General features: G+C 44.2%; 1 protein-coding gene across 3 annotated transcripts in view; it reads left to right on the top strand.

Annotated features, from left to right (window-relative positions):
• The window catches only part of MGAM (maltase-glucoamylase), a 119,629-nt gene that overhangs the window by 89,438 nt on the left and 10,452 nt on the right, over positions 1 to 19,739 (top strand). For all 3 annotated transcript variants that reach the window (XM_030932136.1, XM_030932137.1, XM_030932138.1), the window contains 18 exons: positions 289 to 489; positions 2,266 to 2,420; positions 3,072 to 3,240; positions 3,505 to 3,601; positions 4,338 to 4,450; positions 5,923 to 6,048; positions 7,232 to 7,360; positions 7,616 to 7,726; positions 8,048 to 8,110; positions 13,132 to 13,266; positions 14,065 to 14,152; positions 14,955 to 15,093; positions 15,901 to 16,034; positions 16,153 to 16,187; positions 16,280 to 16,396; positions 17,084 to 17,232; positions 17,840 to 17,924; positions 19,089 to 19,145. In XM_030932136.1, coding sequence (XP_030787996.1) covers positions 289 to 489; positions 2,266 to 2,420; positions 3,072 to 3,240; positions 3,505 to 3,601; positions 4,338 to 4,450; positions 5,923 to 6,048; positions 7,232 to 7,360; positions 7,616 to 7,726; positions 8,048 to 8,110; positions 13,132 to 13,266; positions 14,065 to 14,152; positions 14,955 to 15,093; positions 15,901 to 16,034; positions 16,153 to 16,187; positions 16,280 to 16,396; positions 17,084 to 17,232; positions 17,840 to 17,924; positions 19,089 to 19,145 — 2,103 coding nt within the window. The remainder of the gene's footprint in view (positions 1 to 288; positions 490 to 2,265; positions 2,421 to 3,071; positions 3,241 to 3,504; positions 3,602 to 4,337; positions 4,451 to 5,922; positions 6,049 to 7,231; positions 7,361 to 7,615; positions 7,727 to 8,047; positions 8,111 to 13,131; positions 13,267 to 14,064; positions 14,153 to 14,954; positions 15,094 to 15,900; positions 16,035 to 16,152; positions 16,188 to 16,279; positions 16,397 to 17,083; positions 17,233 to 17,839; positions 17,925 to 19,088; positions 19,146 to 19,739) is intronic.

Here is a 19,739-nt window from a genome sequence, read left to right as displayed (position 1 = left end):
GTATAGTTTCTTAAGCATAGCAGTAGTACTTACATAACTACTTAAAATCCATAGAAAGGACTTCCTAAGGACATGATCTGGATGTGATGAGTAGGTGGGGACATGTGTGAAACTTTTTAAAATGAATATTTTGCTTGGAGACCAGGAATTTAAATTTATGTTATTGCCAAGTGATCAGTGATGGGCTGGTTTTATTGTGGTATAAAATGATGTTTCTACCCCCTTTTAGGTTAGAGAACTTTAAGACCACATGCTGTGCTGATCTATGACTTTATCCTTACTTTTCAGGCATCCAATTCTTCTGGAGTCCCTTTTTGCTATTTTGTCAACGATCTATACTCTGTCAATAATGTTCAATATAATTCACATGGGGCCACAGCTGACATCTCCTTAAAGTCTTCCGTTTATGCCAATGCCTTCCCCTCCACACCCGTGAACCCCCTTCGCCTGGATGTCACTTACCATAAGAATGAAATGCTGCAGTTCAAGGTAAACACAGTACATGTATCAGGTAGTGATTAGACCCTTTTCAGTTCCATTACCTTTTGTTGGTCCAGCCACAGAACCCTAAAATAAGTTAATCTTGCTACAATAGACTAGATCATTATCCAGAGAGCAGTGAGAAATCATTGAGGGAACGATGAGACCTGCCCTGATTTTCATTTGGAGAAGATTACTGTGGCTGCTGTTAGGAAGATAGTTGGGAGAGCAAGAGTGTATACAGAGAGACAAGTTGGGAGGCTGCCAGTTAAGCAGGTCAGGTGAGGGCTTAGGCTTGGACTAGACACTGGAAGGAAGGTGGAGAAGAGTGCACCTGTTTGAGATTCAGAAAGTTGGGTTACCGGGTATGGTGCTCATTGAAAGCAGGCGACAATGGAGAGGGAAGCATCAAGAGTAATGACTGTGTTGGTATCTTGCATCTTGATATGGATGGTGCTGACATGAACTGGAATAGGAATACTGAAAAGGTTTGTGCTTGATCAATGTAAGATGATATGTTCAGTTTGGGATACTGAATTTGAGATATCTCTAAAATAGCCACCAATGTGCAGTGATTTCATTTCTTTCCAGGATTTAATTGCATTTAAGGACTAGGGATGGACTAGGTATTATGTCTGTTTTTCTATTAAATTAAGCTTCTCAAGGAGAGCAATGTGCCCTTTCCTCTTTCTGCTTCTCAAGTCTAATACAGAGCCTGGCAGATAGTTAGCGCTGTAATGTTATTGACACAGTAAGTGAAAGTGATCAGGACATTGTGACATTGCCTGAAAGGTTCTTTATAATCTGACATCAACCTGAATTCAGAGTTTTTGTACCTCCTCTAATGCAGGGATGATGCTGTAGTATGTTTGTACATCATAGCACTAGCATGTTGTAGGCACCTAATGGGTTTGAAATGAATGAACCTCCTTGGAGTTTTAGCCTTAACCATTGCCTACTCTACGTCTTGATGATACAGTAGCTCTTTCCAAAATATTTGCCTCCTTCTGTCCCACTTTAATTCTCTCTGCCTTTGCAGTTGTTATTCTTCAGCAGAATGACTTGATCTCCTTCCTTTGTTTGGTTAATGCCTACCAAGCTTTTAATACTCTAGACTGTATTTCTCCTGTGACACCATCTCAGTCTCCCAGAAACAGTGTTAGGCATTTCCTTCCCTAGAATCTCACAGCACTTCTACATAGCTGTCCCTTAGCACACATCCCCCAGTGTTGTTAGCTGCTCTCTTTCACTTCTCATTCGCATGTGAATTTTGTAAAACCATAACACTTCCTTATTCAGCTCACTTCCCTAGTGTCTTGTGCAGTGTCAGGCAGGGACATAGTAGATACTCATGAGTCAGTTTAGATACCACCTTCAGCAAGGAGATTCTGATAATTTTAATCAAATAGATTTCATTTTGGGAAGACAGGGTTTTTTTTCAATTCATAATGGTTTTAAGGTATTTTTATATACTCATATGCCCACAGAAAATAACAAGTAACATATTCATAAATACCACACTGATTCCAGAATGACTTTCCACATTAGCACTAATGTCCCATTGAGTATATTAATGTAATAGAGGCCTTAATAATGAGAAATGACAGAAAAAGTGTTTAATCTGACATTGTTACTTGTTATGTTAATTCAATCTCAGATATCATCAACTTAAAGAAGACAGAAACATAGCATCTGAACTTTTTGTCCAAAAATAAAAAAGGTTCTGCTAAGGGTATAGGTTTCAAGAGCACTATTCTTGCCTAAAATCGATTTCCTCTGGCCTAGATTTATGATCCCAACAACAATCGGTATGAAGTTCCAGTTCCTCTGAACGTACCCAGGGTGCCATCCAGCACCCCTGAGGGTCAACTCTATGATGTCCTCATTAAGAAGAATCCATTTGGGATTGAAATTCGCCGCAAGAGTACAGGCACTATAATGTGAGTGGCTTCTAGTGTGACTCAGAGTTGATGTCTACCTGTGCCTTCGCGGCCAGGTCCATCGTCCTTGGATGTATCCTGGTTCCAAGCATCACATTGTCCACTTCCAGATCCATGGATGAGTTGTTTCCTTCAGACCTGTTCTCATGGGAAATCTTTAGCATTCTGGAAAGAATGACTGAGGCAGTTGAGTGTGCCTGAGGATTCATCCAACAAATGTTTATGGGGTGCCTTGTCTAGAGGAGGTGCTGCTCCTTGTAGACAGCTGAGGGTTCTCTTCTCATGACAACCAATAATAAGTAAACATCACTTTGAGTGCTATGTAGAAAATGTGCTGAGGGGTGCAAGGGTGGAAGGCGGAACTGGTGTGGAGTGGTCCCAGCTGTGATGGTGAGGTGTGCTTGGGTTTGTATTGTGGAGAACCACTGAAAGGAGGAGGCAGTGACAGTGGGAAACAGTTGAATGAAGAATAACTCCTGGGCTTTTAGCGAGGATATCTATGATACTTTAATCAAGTTGAGTTTCTGTTTTGTTTTGGAGATGAACAGGTTCTGAATAAAAATCAAGCATTCTGTTGTCCTTGAAAAGTCAGCTGCTGGAAGCAGAGAGAAAACCCATTTTCTGTTTCAAATCTGCCTTTTTGTGTTTCAGTTGGGACTCTCAGCTCCTTGGCTTCACCTTCAATGACATGTTTATCCGCATCTCCACCCGCCTTCCCTCCAAGTACCTCTATGGCTTTGGGGAAACTGAGCACACATCCTATAGAAGAGACTTGGAGTGGCACACTTGGGGGATGTTCTCCCGAGACCAGCCCCCAGGGGTAAGGACAGAGCATTTGGGATCTGTGTCTCTGCTTCTCTCCACCCACACTACTCATGCTTCGGGCTTCATCTTCCCAAACTCCACTTGGTCGTCTCATTCTGGTTTTAGACGAGTGGGCCAATTCTCAGGCTTCTTTGTTTCATGTGTTTAATGGATTTCATGGAGAAAACTAGACCTATCTTAGCAAACACATTTTTGTTGAGTTTCTTTCTCAGGCATAACGTCTTTTAAACTCTTACTGCTTCTCCGCATGACTCTGCAGTACAAGAAGAATTCCTATGGTGTCCACCCCTACTACATGGGGCTGGAGGAGGACGGCAGTGCCCACGGAGTGTTCCTGCTGAACAGCAATGCCATGGGTAAGGCCGTCCAGTGCCTCCCTTATTTTGGGGGGCTACCAATCAAGTCAGTTTAGAATGTTTTTAGCCCAACTGTTCCTTGAAGTCAAAATTTTCATTTTACGGGCATTAGTGTTTATTTTTTCTTTGTCTTTAGCCTTTCTGTTTATTTCAATATAGGATCATGTGATAAGAGGATTTAACCGAACCCTCATTTTGGTAAAAATCACATAAGAAGGGATAGTAAAACCACATGGGTCCCAAATATCCTGGAGGCCAGCTCGTGGAAGCCAGTTATATAATTTGAATTAGGGTAAAACTATGGGTCAGAGAAGTTAGTCTGGGGGTATGAGGGTGTATGGTACATTGAAAAATTACCTGTCGGGTACTATGTTTGCTATCTGGGTACCAGGATTCCTACCCAAACCTCAACATCATGCAATATTCCCATGTAACAAACGTGAATGCGTACCTCTTTATCCAAAATAAAAGTTGAAATGTAAAAATAATTTTATAAGAGTAGAATGACAAAATATAGTAAAGTACAGCAAAAGGAATCAAACCCAGAAATGGGACCTGTAGACTTCCACTGAACTTCAGTTCTGTGTGTGGATGATAGAAAATGCCTGCTCTTACCGCTCTATGATAGGGAGGGCGTAGGAAGATGGAGAATGTGTGGATTTCAGGGGTGATGTGGCAGGTTTCCCTTGTGATGTGGAAGGTTTCCATCTGGCTTGGCATTTTTCTTCATTTTCAGACGTGACGTTCCAGCCCCTGCCTGCCTTGACATACCGTACCACAGGGGGACTTCTGGACTTTTATGTGTTCTTGGGGCCAACTCCAGAGCTTGTCACCCAGCAGTACACTGAGGTAGGGGGAAACCCAATTGTTTATCAAGCACTTATACAGCACATTCTGGGTGCCAGAGCCCACATCCATTAGTATGACTCTCAGATGATAACTGGAATTATTGGTCTTTCTTGGAGAGAGATTATAGAATAAGAAAAAGTAAACACATTCAGATTATCATTAAATGTATAGCCTCTGTAAGCATTGCAGAAGAGCAGATGTTATGGTGGTACTAGTGGTGGTGATGGTAGTGATAGTGTGGTGGTGGTGGTGTTTGTGGTTATGGCGTTGGTGATGGTGATGATGGCAGTAGGGGCTGACAGTGGGGACAGTGATGTGGAAATTGTGATAATAATGGTGGTAGTAGTTGTAGTGTTGGTGATGGTGGTGATAGTGGTGGGGGTGGTGGTGATGGGTGTGTTGGTGATGGTGGTAATGATGATGATGGGGTGGTGGTGGATATGGTGGTGGTAGTGGTGGTGACAATGGGGTGGTGTGAGGAGTATGGTGGTGGTAGTGGTTGTGATAATACTGATGATGGTGGGGGTGGTGATGGTGTTTGTGGTGGTGATGGTGTTTGTGTTAGTGATGGTGATGATGGTGGTTATGGTTATGGTGGTGGTGGTGACAGTGGGGTGGTGTGAGGAGTATGGTGGTGGTAGTGGTTGTGATAATACTGATGATGGTGGGGGTGGTGATGGTGTTTGTGGTGGTGATGGTGTTTGTGTTAGTGATGGTGATGATGGTGGTTATGGTTATGGTGGTGGTAGTGACAGTGGGGTGGTGTGAGGAGTGTGATGTTGGTAATAGTGGCTGTGATGATAGTGGTGAAGGTGGGTATGGTGGTGGGGGTGGTAGTGTGGTGGTAGTGATGGTAGTGAAGGGTAATGATGATGGTAATGATGGTGGTGGAGGGCATGATGGTGGTAGTGGTGGTGATGGTGAAAATAGTGATGGTGGTGGTGACCATGGTGGTTTTGACAGCAGCAGCAAATACTTATGTACTACCTACTACACATCACTGATTTATTGCTTGCTGCCTGTTAGAGCACTTCGCACATAATAACTCCTTCAGTCCTCACAAAAGGACTCTGAGGCAGAGGCTATTATTATACCCTTATTTACAGATAAAGAAACTGAAGCACTAAGAGATTACTTAATTTTTGCCTAAAGTCACACAGGTAGCAGGATTGGAGCCTGTATGCTGAGCCAGGCATTTTGCCTCTGATTCTGGGCTTCTTAATGAGTTACCTGAAGTGTCTCTAGGAATGGAGTAAAATCAGCTTTTCCATAATTTTTAAGAAGGAGGTCAAGCCTAGCAGAAAGCTTTCTCCAAGTATCCCAGTGGCTCTATATCCTGTCAGTTTTGATGTGGATTTCAATTAGTTAGTTGTCTAGCTTGGGGCATGGAAAAATATTCTTATTACTTGATGTAAAACTTCAATCTGGTGCCTCTGTTCTGAGGACTAATATTTTCTGTCTATTTTTTCTAGTTGATTGGCCGGCCTGTGATGGTACCTTACTGGTCTTTGGGTTTCCAGCTGTGTCGCTATGGATACCAGAACGACTCTGAGATCGCCAACTTGTATGACGAGATGGTGGCCGCCCAGATCCCTTATGTACGTTCTCAGTCATAGCTCTGGAGTTTCATAAGTAACCCAGGTACCTCTGTGTCTGGGTTCATTTGTCTAATGTTTGTGGGATTCTATGAAGACATAATGTTCTTTTTCAGACAATATCACAGTTAGCCTCACCCCAGCACAGTAATGTAGGTAAGGGTGCTTGTTTCCATCTTCTAGAGATGATAGCTCAAGACTCACCGTGACTTGCCAGAGGGAGATAGGCTGGCTCCAGGACTTTTTCTGCTATCTCATGCTTCCTTCTATTTCTTTCACATGTCTTCAAAACATTTAGTCAAAACGTCCTGGGTTCCATAAGAATAAATGATATCCCACAGTTCTTTTACTTAATTCTTGAAAAAAACTAACCCCAGTCAGACCATTGTATACGTGGATACGACCTCAGTTCCTGCAGCCCTGGTGCTGTAGCACAGTGTCCTATCGACTCTGAGCTAATCACTGATGGAATACACGGATCCTGGTATGGGTTTCCAGAGGGCAAACATATATAAATAAACCTTATCTTTCACTGGAGAGTGGGAGGAGACCCAGTCATCAGAGAATTAATCCAGTGTACCATCGCATATCTAATTTTATTCTACATTTCTATTGTTTTACAATAATTCCATTAGTGGAACATAGTGTTTCCATTAGTGGATAGTGAAATGCAATATTCCTTCTCCATAAGAATGTTGTATCTGATTTCCCTCAGGGTTGGGTATTCCAAAGCACCTATACAGTGTTGCTTTGTTTTGATATGTTTTGCAGTAGATTTACCATCCACATTGTATTAGCCCTGGGTAGTTAACAGTATTTTTTGTAAGCATGAACCACTGATACCAGGGGAAGCCTCTTGGGGGAAGTCATCACAATCACTCCTGATAGTGGCAGTTTACAAAGCACTGTCCAATCCAGTGTACTTATTTATCCTCAGAATAGCCGTGTTAGAGAGGCATTCTCATGCTATTTTATGCTGACTTAAGGTTTTTTCTATTCGATCACTGAACATTTTAAAAATTAAGTGAATTTCCCAGCACCTGTACCTAACAAATGGCAGAGCTGGGATTTGAAAGCATCAGCGAGAAGCTGTCTGGAATTCCACCATGTGTGGTGGAGGGTTGTTCTCCTGTAAAGCTTAGGTGTGTACAGCAGCAGCCACTCAACTCCCCGTGTCCTCCCGCAGGACGTGCAGTATTCAGACATTGACTACATGGAGCGGCAGCTGGATTTCACCCTCAGCCCCAAGTTTGCTGGGTTTCCAGCTCTGATCAATCGCATGAAAGCTGATGGGATGCGGGTCATCCTCATTCTGGTTAGTCCTGATGTGAATGTGTGCGGTCTGTTTGGGAGCAGGTATGGGTTTTGGTGGAGAAAGAATTATACTTTATTTCCATATTGCAAGTAGATAAATTGAAGTGCAGTAAGAAGTGTGTATTTCCCAGGACTCACAGAAACTCTACAGTTCAGGTAGAAGCCAGCGAGTTCGCCCTGGAGGAGTTCTCCTTTATTCTGTTTCTCTTCATTCTCTGGCTTTGGTTTTCCCAACTGACTTATGCTTTGATTTCAGGATCCAGCCATTTCTGGCAATGAGACACAGCCCTATCCTGCCTTCACGCGGGGCTTGGAGGATGACATCTTCATCAAATACCCAAATGATGGAGACATTGTCTGGGGAAAGGTATAATCCTAAGGGATGATCCACTAGTCCCTAGCCTGAGGGTGGGTCATGGTTAGTGGGTCACACGCCTGTGTATGTTATTTCTGGCGTTTTCTATTTGGGCTCTGAGGTCAGACACTCTCCTTTTCTCAAACAATATTTGTTTACAGTTAAGAACTTTTAAAGTAATGTAAAGCATTATGGAATTCACTTTTCCATGAATCCTACATGATAATCAAAGTATCATTGCTCCTAGGACATGGTTTATATAACAATTTCTTTGGAAATCCTATGTAAGGGAAACTGTCCGTGCATTGCTACTGAGCATGTTTCTCTCCATAGGTCTGGCCCGATTTTCCTGGTGTTGTTGTGAATGAATCTCTAGACTGGGACAGCCAAGTGGAGGTAAAAGGGTCTTTGTAAATGTGGGTGGAGTCAGGGTTTCTAGGCAGGGGCAGCCCTTCCTGGGATTCTAGACATGCCTGTACCATGGACATGGGCTTGGTAAGGGCGAAACACTTAGGGGATGTGTCTTGGGTTTCAGTCTGTGCCAATTAGTTTACATGGAGTAATACTTTACTGCCCACTGGGATGTAGATATGTGTTATTATCCTTGGGATTTAAGACCAGAGAGCTTAAATTACTTGTCCAAGGTTTTAGGTGACTTGTCCACGGTTTTAGGTGACAAAGTGTTGATTTCAGTTTCATGGCTGCACATTACAAAGGCCCAAGAAGTTTCCACTTTTCCTCCGAAAAGTGCTATCTTTTCTCTGAACTAATATACTTACTGTTGTTGCCTTGGTTATCCCTTTTAAACAGTCTTCAACCCTTGAAGACTGACTAGGTCATTTTCTTTGTATATATTTTTGTTTTTTTCCCATGAACACGTTTCTCCATTTCCACACTTGTAAGTCCTCCTCTGAGCTCAATCCTTCCTTGAGTTTCTCAACTTTGCTTTTACCTCTCAGTTTCTAGCCTTATTGTAAAACCTGCTCTCTCCTGGGGACGGTTTTTTGCTTGTAATGGATCCAGGTAGCCCATGCTTCTGAACCTGAAGTTTCTTCCAGATTCACTAAGCATTTCTTGCTTGAATGAATAGATGGCTCCTTACAGGTCTAGGAAGCCTACAGCCCCATCCTCGGGCCAAGATTTGTGTCTCCTGAACTGAGGCAGCCTGTGTGCTTTACTATCAATTGTTGTGACAGTTCCCACAGGCAGGACTGTCAGGGTGGGGCCGAGGACTTCCTGGGTAGCAAGTACCTTGCCCTACCTCTTGAGCTGTTCTTCAATAATGGTTATTCTTTCTGGGCAGGAATGGTAGCAGGGCATGTGTAGCCTCTGTGACCCCCACAGGAGAGCTGAGGAGACCAGGAAAAGGCCTCTTTTCTAGGACATCTGCCAGGAATTGAAGGGATAAAGAAGCTGGCCTGTGCAATCAGCAATGTGGTATATGTTGTAGAGTCTAGATACTCTCTCAGGATCAAGTATTAATCAGAGAAATATCCATGTTGTGGGAACAAATCCCAGCAGTTAATTCGGTTAGCAGCCACTCAGAAGCCCAGGTCTTCACCTCTTTTGGGAGTTCTTTCTACATAATGTGAGATCGTAGCCCACGGACAGAGATGCAGGAGAAACATTCCAGTCACCAGGAATGTGACTGGCAAGAGTTAGGCCAAATATTCATGCCTTATCCAGATAAGTTGGTTTTCAGGGCAAGTGGTGACTCCTAGAGGCAAAGACGTATATTAGACAGAACCACACGATCTGGAGCCAGGGGCTAAGGCCTGGCACAACTCCAGTAGGGTAGGGAGAACAGATGGTACTGCAGACCCGTGATGCGTTCTTCTCTGGTGTCAGTCTCTGACCTCCTGGATCCCAGAGCCAGTTGGCAGCAGTAGCACTTTTTAATTTAAAATGAGACACACTTGGGACCAGGCTGCTTGGCTATTGGACTGCATGTCTTTATTTACTGTCAGTAGATGCAGTAAAACAAAACAAACAAAACAGAACCTGGGGCAGGTTTTGAAGATTGGCAAGAACGAGTCAGACTCAGTTCAAGGCTGGTTTTCTTTTGTCTACTACTGAACAAGTATCTATCTGTTTATGTGTATCTATGTATTTATCTATCTATCTTCGATCTATCATGTCTGTGTATCTACCAGTCAATCTATTAATTCATCCACACACTCTATCTGTCTATCTATCTGTCTATCTACTTCATCTATCTGTATCTATCTGTCTATCCACTGTATCTACTCAGGTTATATCTATCTATCTATCTATCTATCTATCTATCTATCTATCTATCTATCTATCTATCCATCTATCCAGCCAGCCAGCCATCCTATTCATTTATATCTATCTGTCTGTCTATCATTCTATCCTATCTATTCTCTATCTCTACCTTTATTCGTCCACTCACCCTATCTATCCAAATCCCTCTTCTTTCTTTCTATCCATCTATCTATCTATCTATCTATCTATCTATCTATCTATCGTCTATCTACCTATTTATCTATCATCTATCTCTATGTATGTATGTATGTATATATGTATATATGTATATATACTATTCAAGGGAGAAGACTTAGCTTCCTGTCCTCTCATCACCTGTCACAGAAAATCACTTGAAGCTTAGGGGTCCAAGCAGCCCACATGGACACAGGAACCTGCCCATCCAAAGAAGTTCTGGGTCATGGGCTTCTTGACTTTTATCAAGTAGTCAGTATCAGAACCCCACAGTTCATCAGCCAGTAGGGGCAACACTGCCATCCTGAGGCAATTTGGAAATCTGAGGGCAGTGTTGGTTATCACAGGGACACCAGAGGCATTCAGTGGGCAGTGGGCAAGGATGCCGATAGCTCTGATTGCAGGGAATTCTCCACAAAATATCTCTCACCTCAAATGCCAGTTGTGCCCCTGATGAGAAACTCTTCATTAGGGAGTCACAGAATCTGTTAGTTAGCTCATAAGAGATAAGTCTTCGTAGATAGGATAATTATAACTGTTGGTTGGTACAAAGGTAATTGTGGTTTTTGCCACTGAAAGTTATTAAAAGTAGGCCGGGCACAGTGGCTCACACCTGTAATCCCAGCACTTTGGGAGGCCGGTCACGAGGTCAGGAGTTCGATACCAACCTGACCAACATAGTGAAACCCCATCTGTACTAAAAATACAAAAATTAGCCAAGTGTGGTGGCACATGCTTGTAATCCCAGTTACTCAGGGGGTTGAGACAGGAGAATCACTTGAACCCGGGAGTAGAGGTTGCAGTGAGCCAAGATTGACCCACTGCCTCCAGCCTGGGCAACAAAGCGAGACTCCATCTCAGAAAAAGAAAGAAAGTTATTAAAAGTAATGACAAAAACTGCAATTACCTTTGCACCAACCTAATATTTATATTATTAATAGTAAGACCCACTCAATGAAGCTGGTGAGGATGAAGCCACTGATGTCCAGGTCTGGCTTCACTGAACATAAAACAAACAGCCAACAGTCCCACAAAAGCAGATTTCTGAGTCCAAAGCTCCAGTGGTTTAATTCAATAAGTCTGTGATGGGATCTAGGAATTGTGTTTTGTAGCACGTGATGTGCTACAAAAAGACTGCAAGGTGATCCTGAGGCCCAGTGTGTGGGTGGGTACATCACTGTTTGAAGACTGGAGAAAGTGAAGGCAGAAGCCACAAAGGCAAGACTTGAATATGCACAGGTGTAAGGCAGAGCCAGCACCTTGGAGAATGGCAGAACATTTTTATGAAGTTGGTAGGGGTCATCATGGCTGGCCAGGTTCCCCACGTGTACCCCATCTGGGATACAATTCTGACTCAGATGTGGCTGATAATCTCTTTATTCTGATTCTCCATTCCCCACCCATCCCATTGATTCTAACCCTGCCTGATCTGGAGCTCTCTGTTTCTGGTGAAAGGTTCTCTTTGTCGGGTTTCCTGGTTTCTACCTCCATTTCCTCACAAAAGGCATCCCTGGCAAGCCCACTTCTCTCAGGATTCTGCGTGATGTGAGCCGCTGTCTTCTCACGTCCTTGACAGCCAAACCCATGCAGGCTGATCTATTTCTGTTTTCTCATATTCCTTTTCTTGCCCTTTATGTAGACATATGGGTTCCTACCTGCCTTTTGTCTATTGTGTATAAGAACTGGAGTTCCCCTAGACCAAGTCCTCATTCTGTTGCCTACCCCACCCTTCTCACCAGCATTCTTTAGCTCTTTAACTCTTACAATGGTGTGATTATCATAAAGGAGGCTATTTACTGAGACATACAAAGGACCATAATGTTCCATAACAAGCAACATTTATTTGCTGCTTGTAAGAGGTGTGAACCCACCATTAAACAGTGAGTATATATTTTGTGTCAAGTTCTAAGCTAAGCATTGTGCAAAATATAAATATCACTCAGATGAATATAAAACAAGCTTCTTGCTCTCAAAAGTCTACAATGTAGTTAAGAAGTTGTATCTGGCTAGGCACGGTGTCCCATGCCTGTAATCGCATCACTTTGGGAGGCTGAGGTTGGTGGATCACTTGAGGTCAGGAATTTAAGAACAGCCTGGCCAACATGAAGAAACCACCTCTCTACTAGAAATACACAAATTAGACAGGTGTGGTGATGCGTGCCTGTAATCCTAGCTACTCAGGAGGCTGAGGCAAAAGAATCGCTTGAACCTGGAAGGCAGAGTTTTCAGTGAGCCGAGATCGCACCACTGCACTCTAGCCTGGGTGGGTGATAGAGCAAGACTCCATCTCAAAAAAAAAAAAAAAAAAAAAGAAGTTGTACCTTGAATCTGTCTTTCAGGCTAAAACAAAAACAATGCTGTTATTATCTGAAGAAAGATGAGAACAAGGGGAAGTTGAAATGTCCTCTTTAAGTCCTCTCAATTTATGTTCCAACAGCTGTAGTTGTCATGTCATTCTGAAATTGTAGAAAACACTGAGGCGTGGTGGTCTAATATCCTGAAATGTAATCTTACTCCTTCCTCCCCTCTCTCAGTGGGAATGACATAGGTGGGACTCCCTGGGAGTTTCTTCCTAATCTGTTACCATGCATCTCATGTCTGCAGTCTCTCCCTGGCTTTGTCTTTGAGGAGTGCTTAGGAAATGGCGGGACTGACGTTGAGGGTTGGGTGTCGAGTGCATGAGGTCGTGAGTTCCGGGTGTTGATTATCATCAACCATGTGTATATGAAGAGAACAGTTTTTGGATGTTTTCCAAATGCTGGGAAGGTGTGCAAATTGCACTAATTTCTCTTCTCAGTCTACATTTCTCTAATTAGTTAATAACATTATTTAGGCCCTGTTCAGGCCGTCTGTCACCATGCAGTTCAAGTATCTGTGTAAGCTGCATTCTCAGTAAGTGTCTGTTTGCTGTCTTATATATTTGTGTGGGACATACAAATTATATTTATATTTTACAGCTATATCGAGCTTACGTGGCCTTCCCAGACTTTTTCCGTAATTCAACTGCCAAGTGGTGGAAGAGGGAAATAGAAGAACTGTACAACAATCCACAGAATCCAGAGAGGAGCTTGAAGTTTGATGGCCTGTGGATTGTAAGTGTGTGTGTCTGTGTCTGTGTCCCTGTGGCGCTTGTCTATCTTTGTGTGCCTGAGTATATGTACCACTGACCTTCAGTCAAGAGGATAGTCATTGTCCAAGGAAGACTTTGGACATATCAGATACTTCCTCCTCTCAGGAGTGGGACATCCCTGATAGCCCTCAGACCGTGTACCCGACCTAACACTCCTACTGTAAAACCTCTCAGGCCAGGCCGGACCAGGTGTGGTGGCTCACGCCTGTAATCCCAGTACTTTGGGAGGCTGAGGTGGGCGGATCACCTGAGGTTGGGAATTTGAGACCAGCCTGACCAACTTGGAGAAACCCTGTCTCTACTAAAAATACGAACTTAGTCGGGTGTGGTGGGGTATGCCTATAATCTCAGCTACTCGGAAGGCTGAGGCAGGAGAATCGCTTGAACATAGGAGGCAGAGTTTGCGGTGAGCCGAGATCACACCATTACACTCCAGCCTGGGAAACAAGAGCGAAGCTCCATCTCAAAAAATTGGGGGAAAAAAAAATCCCGGAGGTAATTTACTAGGAATTTCTTGGAAATTTGATTGCCTCACAGCCACCTGGGAAGAGATTTATTTCTTGAAACCTCTAGCCAGTCATTCTGTAGGAGTGAATTAGTCTTTCCAGCCAGTTCTCACCAGGATTTGATGAAGTTCCCAGGGCTGACATCTACAGGGATTACTGGATGTTGAACAATGTATTCACTGCTTCCTTGGCTCAGAATTGGCTGGACATAATTATCTTAAAAAGTGAGGTATGTCTGTGTTTGGCATTTCTAGGATATGAATGAACCAGCAAGCTTCGTGAATGGGGCAGTTTCTCCAGGCTGCAGGGACGCCTCTCTGAACCACCCTCCCTACATGCCACGTAAGAACCCTTGGTCTCCTGGACTGGCAGAGCTAGGACTGGAAAGATGGCCACTGGAGGAGCCCAGAGGCCAGGGTTGTGCCTGCACAGCTCAGGGCACATCCTCATGGCTGCTGTGGTTTACTGGGGACCAGAGACAAAAACGCTGCACTTGCTTTACCCAGACGGGCATGTGCAAGTGACTAGATTCATTGAGCAAATTTCCTGAAATTTGTCCAGAAAGCACTTAGCAGTGCTCATGCCACAAAGGATTCTCACAGCTAGGTTTCTTAGTTTTTTGGCTTGTGCGAATTCCATCACAGGAATTTCTTGTGTCATCAATGGGTGGGAATTATTGGCTTCCCCTTATGATGGAGCTGATGGACTTTGGAGTTATACTTGGGTTCATATCTTGGCTCCAGAAATTGTTCTCTCTAGGAGTTTTGTGACTTTTCAGAGATTATGCGATATTTCCAAATCTTGGTTTGCTAAACTGTAAAAGACAGATAATGATGTCTTCTTCATAGAATTACGGACATAACTGGCAAGTCAGAAGCCTAAAAAGGAGTCTGTCATGTAGTATTCGACAGCTGTACCTTCTTCCTTACACCTCTGCTTTCTTCAGTGAACTTGGTGTTGGAAACACTGCAGGTGCCATTGCAGCTCAGAGCTGGGGGCTCTGTGCTCATGTCTCTGGGAAGATGGAGAGTGACACAGGCAGGACTCAAGTTTGTCTTAAGATCCAGTGTCCAATCCCTTGAGGAGAGGTCAGGGATAAACAGATTCGGGGTTGGATTTCACCTCACCCGTTCTTCCTCGTCAGATTTGGAGTCCAGGAACTGGGGCCTGAGCAGCAAGACCCTGTGCATGGAGAGTCAGCAGATCCTCCCAGACGGCTCCCCGGTGCAGCACTACAACGTGCACAACCTGTACGGGTGGTCCCAGACCAGACCCACATACGAGTGAGTCTCTGCCTTCTCCAGCTGTCACAACCCGGAGGGATTGCCAGGGACTGACATAGCCATCCTAGTTTTCTTTCATTCCCATTCCAAGAATTAAGAAGATTCTCATGACAACCGTGTAATGATTCTTATTAAACACATGCTCATTGACATGGAGCCAGGCCCTCTGATTAAAAGGAGGAGGACAAATTTAAATAAGACATGGTCCCACCAGTGAAAAACGTAATGATCCTGGTGGGAACGACACACATGGAGACACCATAATGGTCACTCAGGGCAGCCGGCGGTACAATAGCTTTAGTTACAGGAGGTGAAGGGAACACAGAGGACTGGGCATCTCTCCCCTTTATTTCAAAAGTGAATCATATTTTTGAGATTTTTTTTTTTTGGCCATTCTTGTTGGAGGGTAACTGGTATTCTACCAAATTAACACAGTCCCTCTTTGCAAGCTCAACGAATGGTATGAATTCTTCTAAGGACAGTCTTATGATCTTCACTGTGTTCCTCCTCAAATATAGAAAACTATGTATTGAGGAAACCAATAGCAAGATTTAGTAATTCCTTACTATTTTTGGCTGTTCCTGTGACATCGCTACAGTGAAGTTCTTTGTAAAGCACTGTGAGAACACGTGACTCGTTATCTCCATCATCTGGGATCAGTGGGGCCCCCATTGCAGCTCAGATTCCCATGTTCCCTCCAATCACACAGCAAACATTGACTAGATTCAAGGGCTCTGGGAGCAGAAGCTCTCTGGCCTTTGCTCCCTGACTGTGCCCTCAGTTCACCTCCTGTTGCCTTCCAACCAGAGCCATGCAGGAGGTGACAGGACAGCGAGGGGTCGTCATCAGCCGCTCCACATTTCCGTCTTCTGGCCGCTGGGCAGGACATTGGCTGGGAGACAACACGGCCGCGTGGGATCAGCTGAAGAAATCTATCATTGGTGCGTGGCTCCTTCCCAGGGCCTGTGCCGGTAGGGCAAGGAATTGGGATCCTTGGGGAAGAGGTGAGGAGGCGGGTGGTGAGAGCCTGGTGTGACACAGCTGTGCTTCCCATTGCAGGCATGATGGAGTTCAGCCTCTTCGGCATATCCTATGTGAGTGTCCTTGGGATCCTCCTAAGCACCAAGAAGGTTGGGATATCTTTCAGAAATCATCAGCAGACTTGTTTTATTTCTTCTTGTTTCAGACAGGAGCAGATATCTGTGGGTTCTTTCAAGATGCTGAATATGAGATGTGTGTTCGCTGGATGCAGCTGGGGGCCTTTTACCCCTTCTCAAGAAACCACAACACCATTGGGACCAGGGTAGGACAGTGGCTCCTACCTCCAGTGTTTCACTTGAAACACAACCTCCATTTCTGATCTAAAGTTAATGCAGTCTGATTTCCTGCGATATCTTTAAAAAATTTTTTTTTCTTTTGAGACAGGGACTGACTCTGTTGCCTAGGCTGGATCATGCAGTGTCCCAATCATGGCTGACTATAGCCTCGACCTCTGGGGCTCAAGAGACTCGCCCACATCAGCCTCTTGAATAGCTGGGACTGCAAGCATACACCAATGTGCCCAGAAAATTATTGTGTTTTATATAGATGGGATCTTGCCGTATTTCCCAAGCTGGTCTTGAACTCCTGGCCTCAGCCTCTGAAAGTGCTGGGATTACAGGCATGATCCACTATACCCTTAAAAATTATTAAGCCCTGTGGCCTCAGTGAACCATATTCCTCTGTGTTCTTTAGATTATTATTATATTTTGTTCTTGTTGTTTAGGCAGAATTGTACCAAATGTACCCAAAAAGAATGTCTTACAGTGAAATTTCATTAGCTGTCCTAGGAGAACTACAGTAACCTTTTCCAGTCTATTAAGAATATTCTCTGGGCCTCTTATATGGTTATCTGTTGTTTAGCTGTGAGTGATCTTCAATTGGAATATGCTTTCTTAAATCTCCTAGAAATTTCAGGGGACCTCCCAACACTGTTCTCTTTCTCTTTTAGAGACAAGACCCTGTGTCCTGGGATGCTGCTTTTGTGAACATTTCCAGAAATGTCTTGCAGACCAGATACACCCTGTTGCCATATCTGTATACCTTGATGCATAAGGCCCACACAGAGGGTGTCACTGTTGTGCGGCCTCTGCTTCATGAGTGAGTGTCCAGCAGGGATCCCAATGACTAATGGCTGACTTACTGGATTCTATATGGTGGGAGTTGAGTTCTTCCAAATTAAAGACATGATTGCCTTTTGACGTGAGCTCTTCAGGTGAAGACCATACTTTGTTACTCTCTTTAGCATAGCGCTATACATGCCGTAGGTCATTAATGAAAGGCTATTTATTGAATGAACAAAACTGAAATGATGCAGTACAGCATGGAATGATTTCTTTCTAATTTGACTGTGCAAAGACCTATCTACCTTTTGTAGCAGTTTGGTTATATGTAGCCAGGTCACAGGAGAAGGATTTCAGGAAGAGATTTGAGGGAAAAGGGCCATCCTTGCATTTAAAATGTGACATGGTTAAGAAATGTGGTTAAGTATTTTACAGGACAGAACACATCTACATGTGAGCATTTTAGGCACATCCGTGGGGAGAGCAGAGGCTGGGTGCTCCTGATGAAGCCAGGCCTAGGGAAAAAGCAAGGATAGCTCAGGGGCAGCTGGATTTCTGACTTGGGTCTGAACTTGAGGAGCTTCTTCAGAGTCTCGGGCTGGGCTCTGTTGGGCTCTGTTGGGCACCTTCATTTCCCTTTCCAGGTTTGTGTCAGACCAGCTGACGTGGGACATAGACAGTCAGTTCCTGCTGGGCCCAGCCTTCCTGGTCAGCCCTGTCCTGGAGCTCGTGAGTATGGAGGCTTCTGATGGGGGCAGGATTGCAGCTGTGAGGCTTGGGGAAAAGGACGAGGAGAAGAGGCCTGAGCTGGTGGGGATCCTAAGACATGATTTCTTATTCTCCCTGTGTCTATTCCTCTCCTTCTGAGCTGAAGTCCATCACTTAGGTGTTCTGGGCCTCAGCTCTTTCGTCTTTAAAATGAGCCTAACAATTCTGGTTCATAGGATGATCAAGAAGAAAACAACTCATAGTGTATTCAATGACACAATCATTTCTTTGTTAACTAAAATAAGGAATAGAGGGTCAGATGGGGAAGTATCGTAAAGAATTCATAACAATCTCCTAGCGCTATTACAACTCTTCAGAAGGATTACTTGGCAATGTGTGTACTCGTATTGCTGCTGGCTACCCCTTCCCTTCCTGTGCAGGAGCACCTCCCAGCAGTAAAAGGCATTTGTTTACTTCTGTTGTTGATGAGGCTTCTGATTAAAATACCAGTTAATTGCACCTCCCCAAAATCTTTTTTTTTTTTTTGAGACAGAGTCTTGCTCTGTCGTCCAGGCTGGAGTGCAGTGGTGCTATGCCAGCTCAGTGCAACCTCTGCCTCCCAGGTTCAAGTGATTCTCCTGCCTCAGCCTCCCGACGTAGCTAGGACTACAGGCGCCCGCCACCATGACCGGCTAATTTTTTTTTTTTTTAGTAGAGTCAAGGTTTCACCATGTTAGCCAGGATGATCTTGATCTTCTGACCTCATGATCCACCCTCCTCAGCCTCCCAAAGTGCTGGGATTACAGGCATGAGCCACCCCATGCCCAGCCCCCAAATCTGATTGTACTCACAAAATTTTTTTCTGCCCCAGACACAACCTCAGTTGTTTGTCTCTTTAAGAGTGAATGGCGTAAGCCTATTTCTATAAGCAAATACTGATTTTTTTTGTTCCTAAAGTCCTGGATACCAAAGTGCTTTATGAAAGCCACTTGTTTTGGGTAGACAAATCTCCCCTGTTTGAAAAAGAAAAAGGGGTGGAAGGTTTCCCCAATAGCCGACCTCCTGAGAGATGAGGCAAGTGGGCCCAAGGCCATCACATTTATTTCACCTCTTTCCTAAGCAGTTTGGTTTCTCTGTCCTGGAAAATGGTGCCCACTGTCTCACCTTGTTTGTGTTTCATTGTAGAATGCCAGAGATGTCACTGCATATTTCCCTAGAGCCCGCTGGTACGATTACTACACGGTAAGTTTTTCTGAGTGTTTATATAACACAGGAAAATGGTAGAGAAAACAAAGGCTTTAGATCTGATGGACCTTAGGTCAAATGCTGGCTCTGTAACCCACCTGCTGTGTGGTCTTAGAGAAGCCACTTTAACCCTTGTAACCTCAGTTTTCTCACCTCCACGTGGAGTAAGACCACTTCCCTCATAGAACCGTTGTGAAATAACACATAAAGCATCTCACTCAGGGTCTGTTTTTTGTGGGTGTTCTGTTCTTTTTGTGTTAATTTTTAATATTTTCTTAAAACACTGCTATTTACTACATTTTGTTTTTTTTTTTTTTTTTTTTTGAGACGGAGTCCCGCTCTGTCGCCCAGGCTGGAGTGCAGTGGCCGGATCTCAGCTCACTGCAAGCTCCGCCTCCCGGGTTCCCGCCATTCTCCCGCCTCAGCCTCCGAGTAGCTGGGACTACAGGCGCCCACCACCTCGCCCGGCTAGTTTTTTGTATTTTTAGTAGAGACGGGGTTTCACCGTGTTAGCCAGGAGGGTCTTGATCTCCTGACCTCGTGATCCACCCGCCTCGGCCTCCCAAAGTGCTGGGATTACAGGCTTGAGCC

Source organism: Rhinopithecus roxellana, chromosome 6 (genome assembly GCF_007565055.1).
Source record: "Rhinopithecus roxellana isolate Shanxi Qingling chromosome 6, ASM756505v1, whole genome shotgun sequence".
NCBI classification, from domain to species: domain Eukaryota; kingdom Metazoa; phylum Chordata; class Mammalia; order Primates; family Cercopithecidae; genus Rhinopithecus; species Rhinopithecus roxellana.
This window is presented reverse-complemented; position numbering and strand designations above follow the sequence as displayed.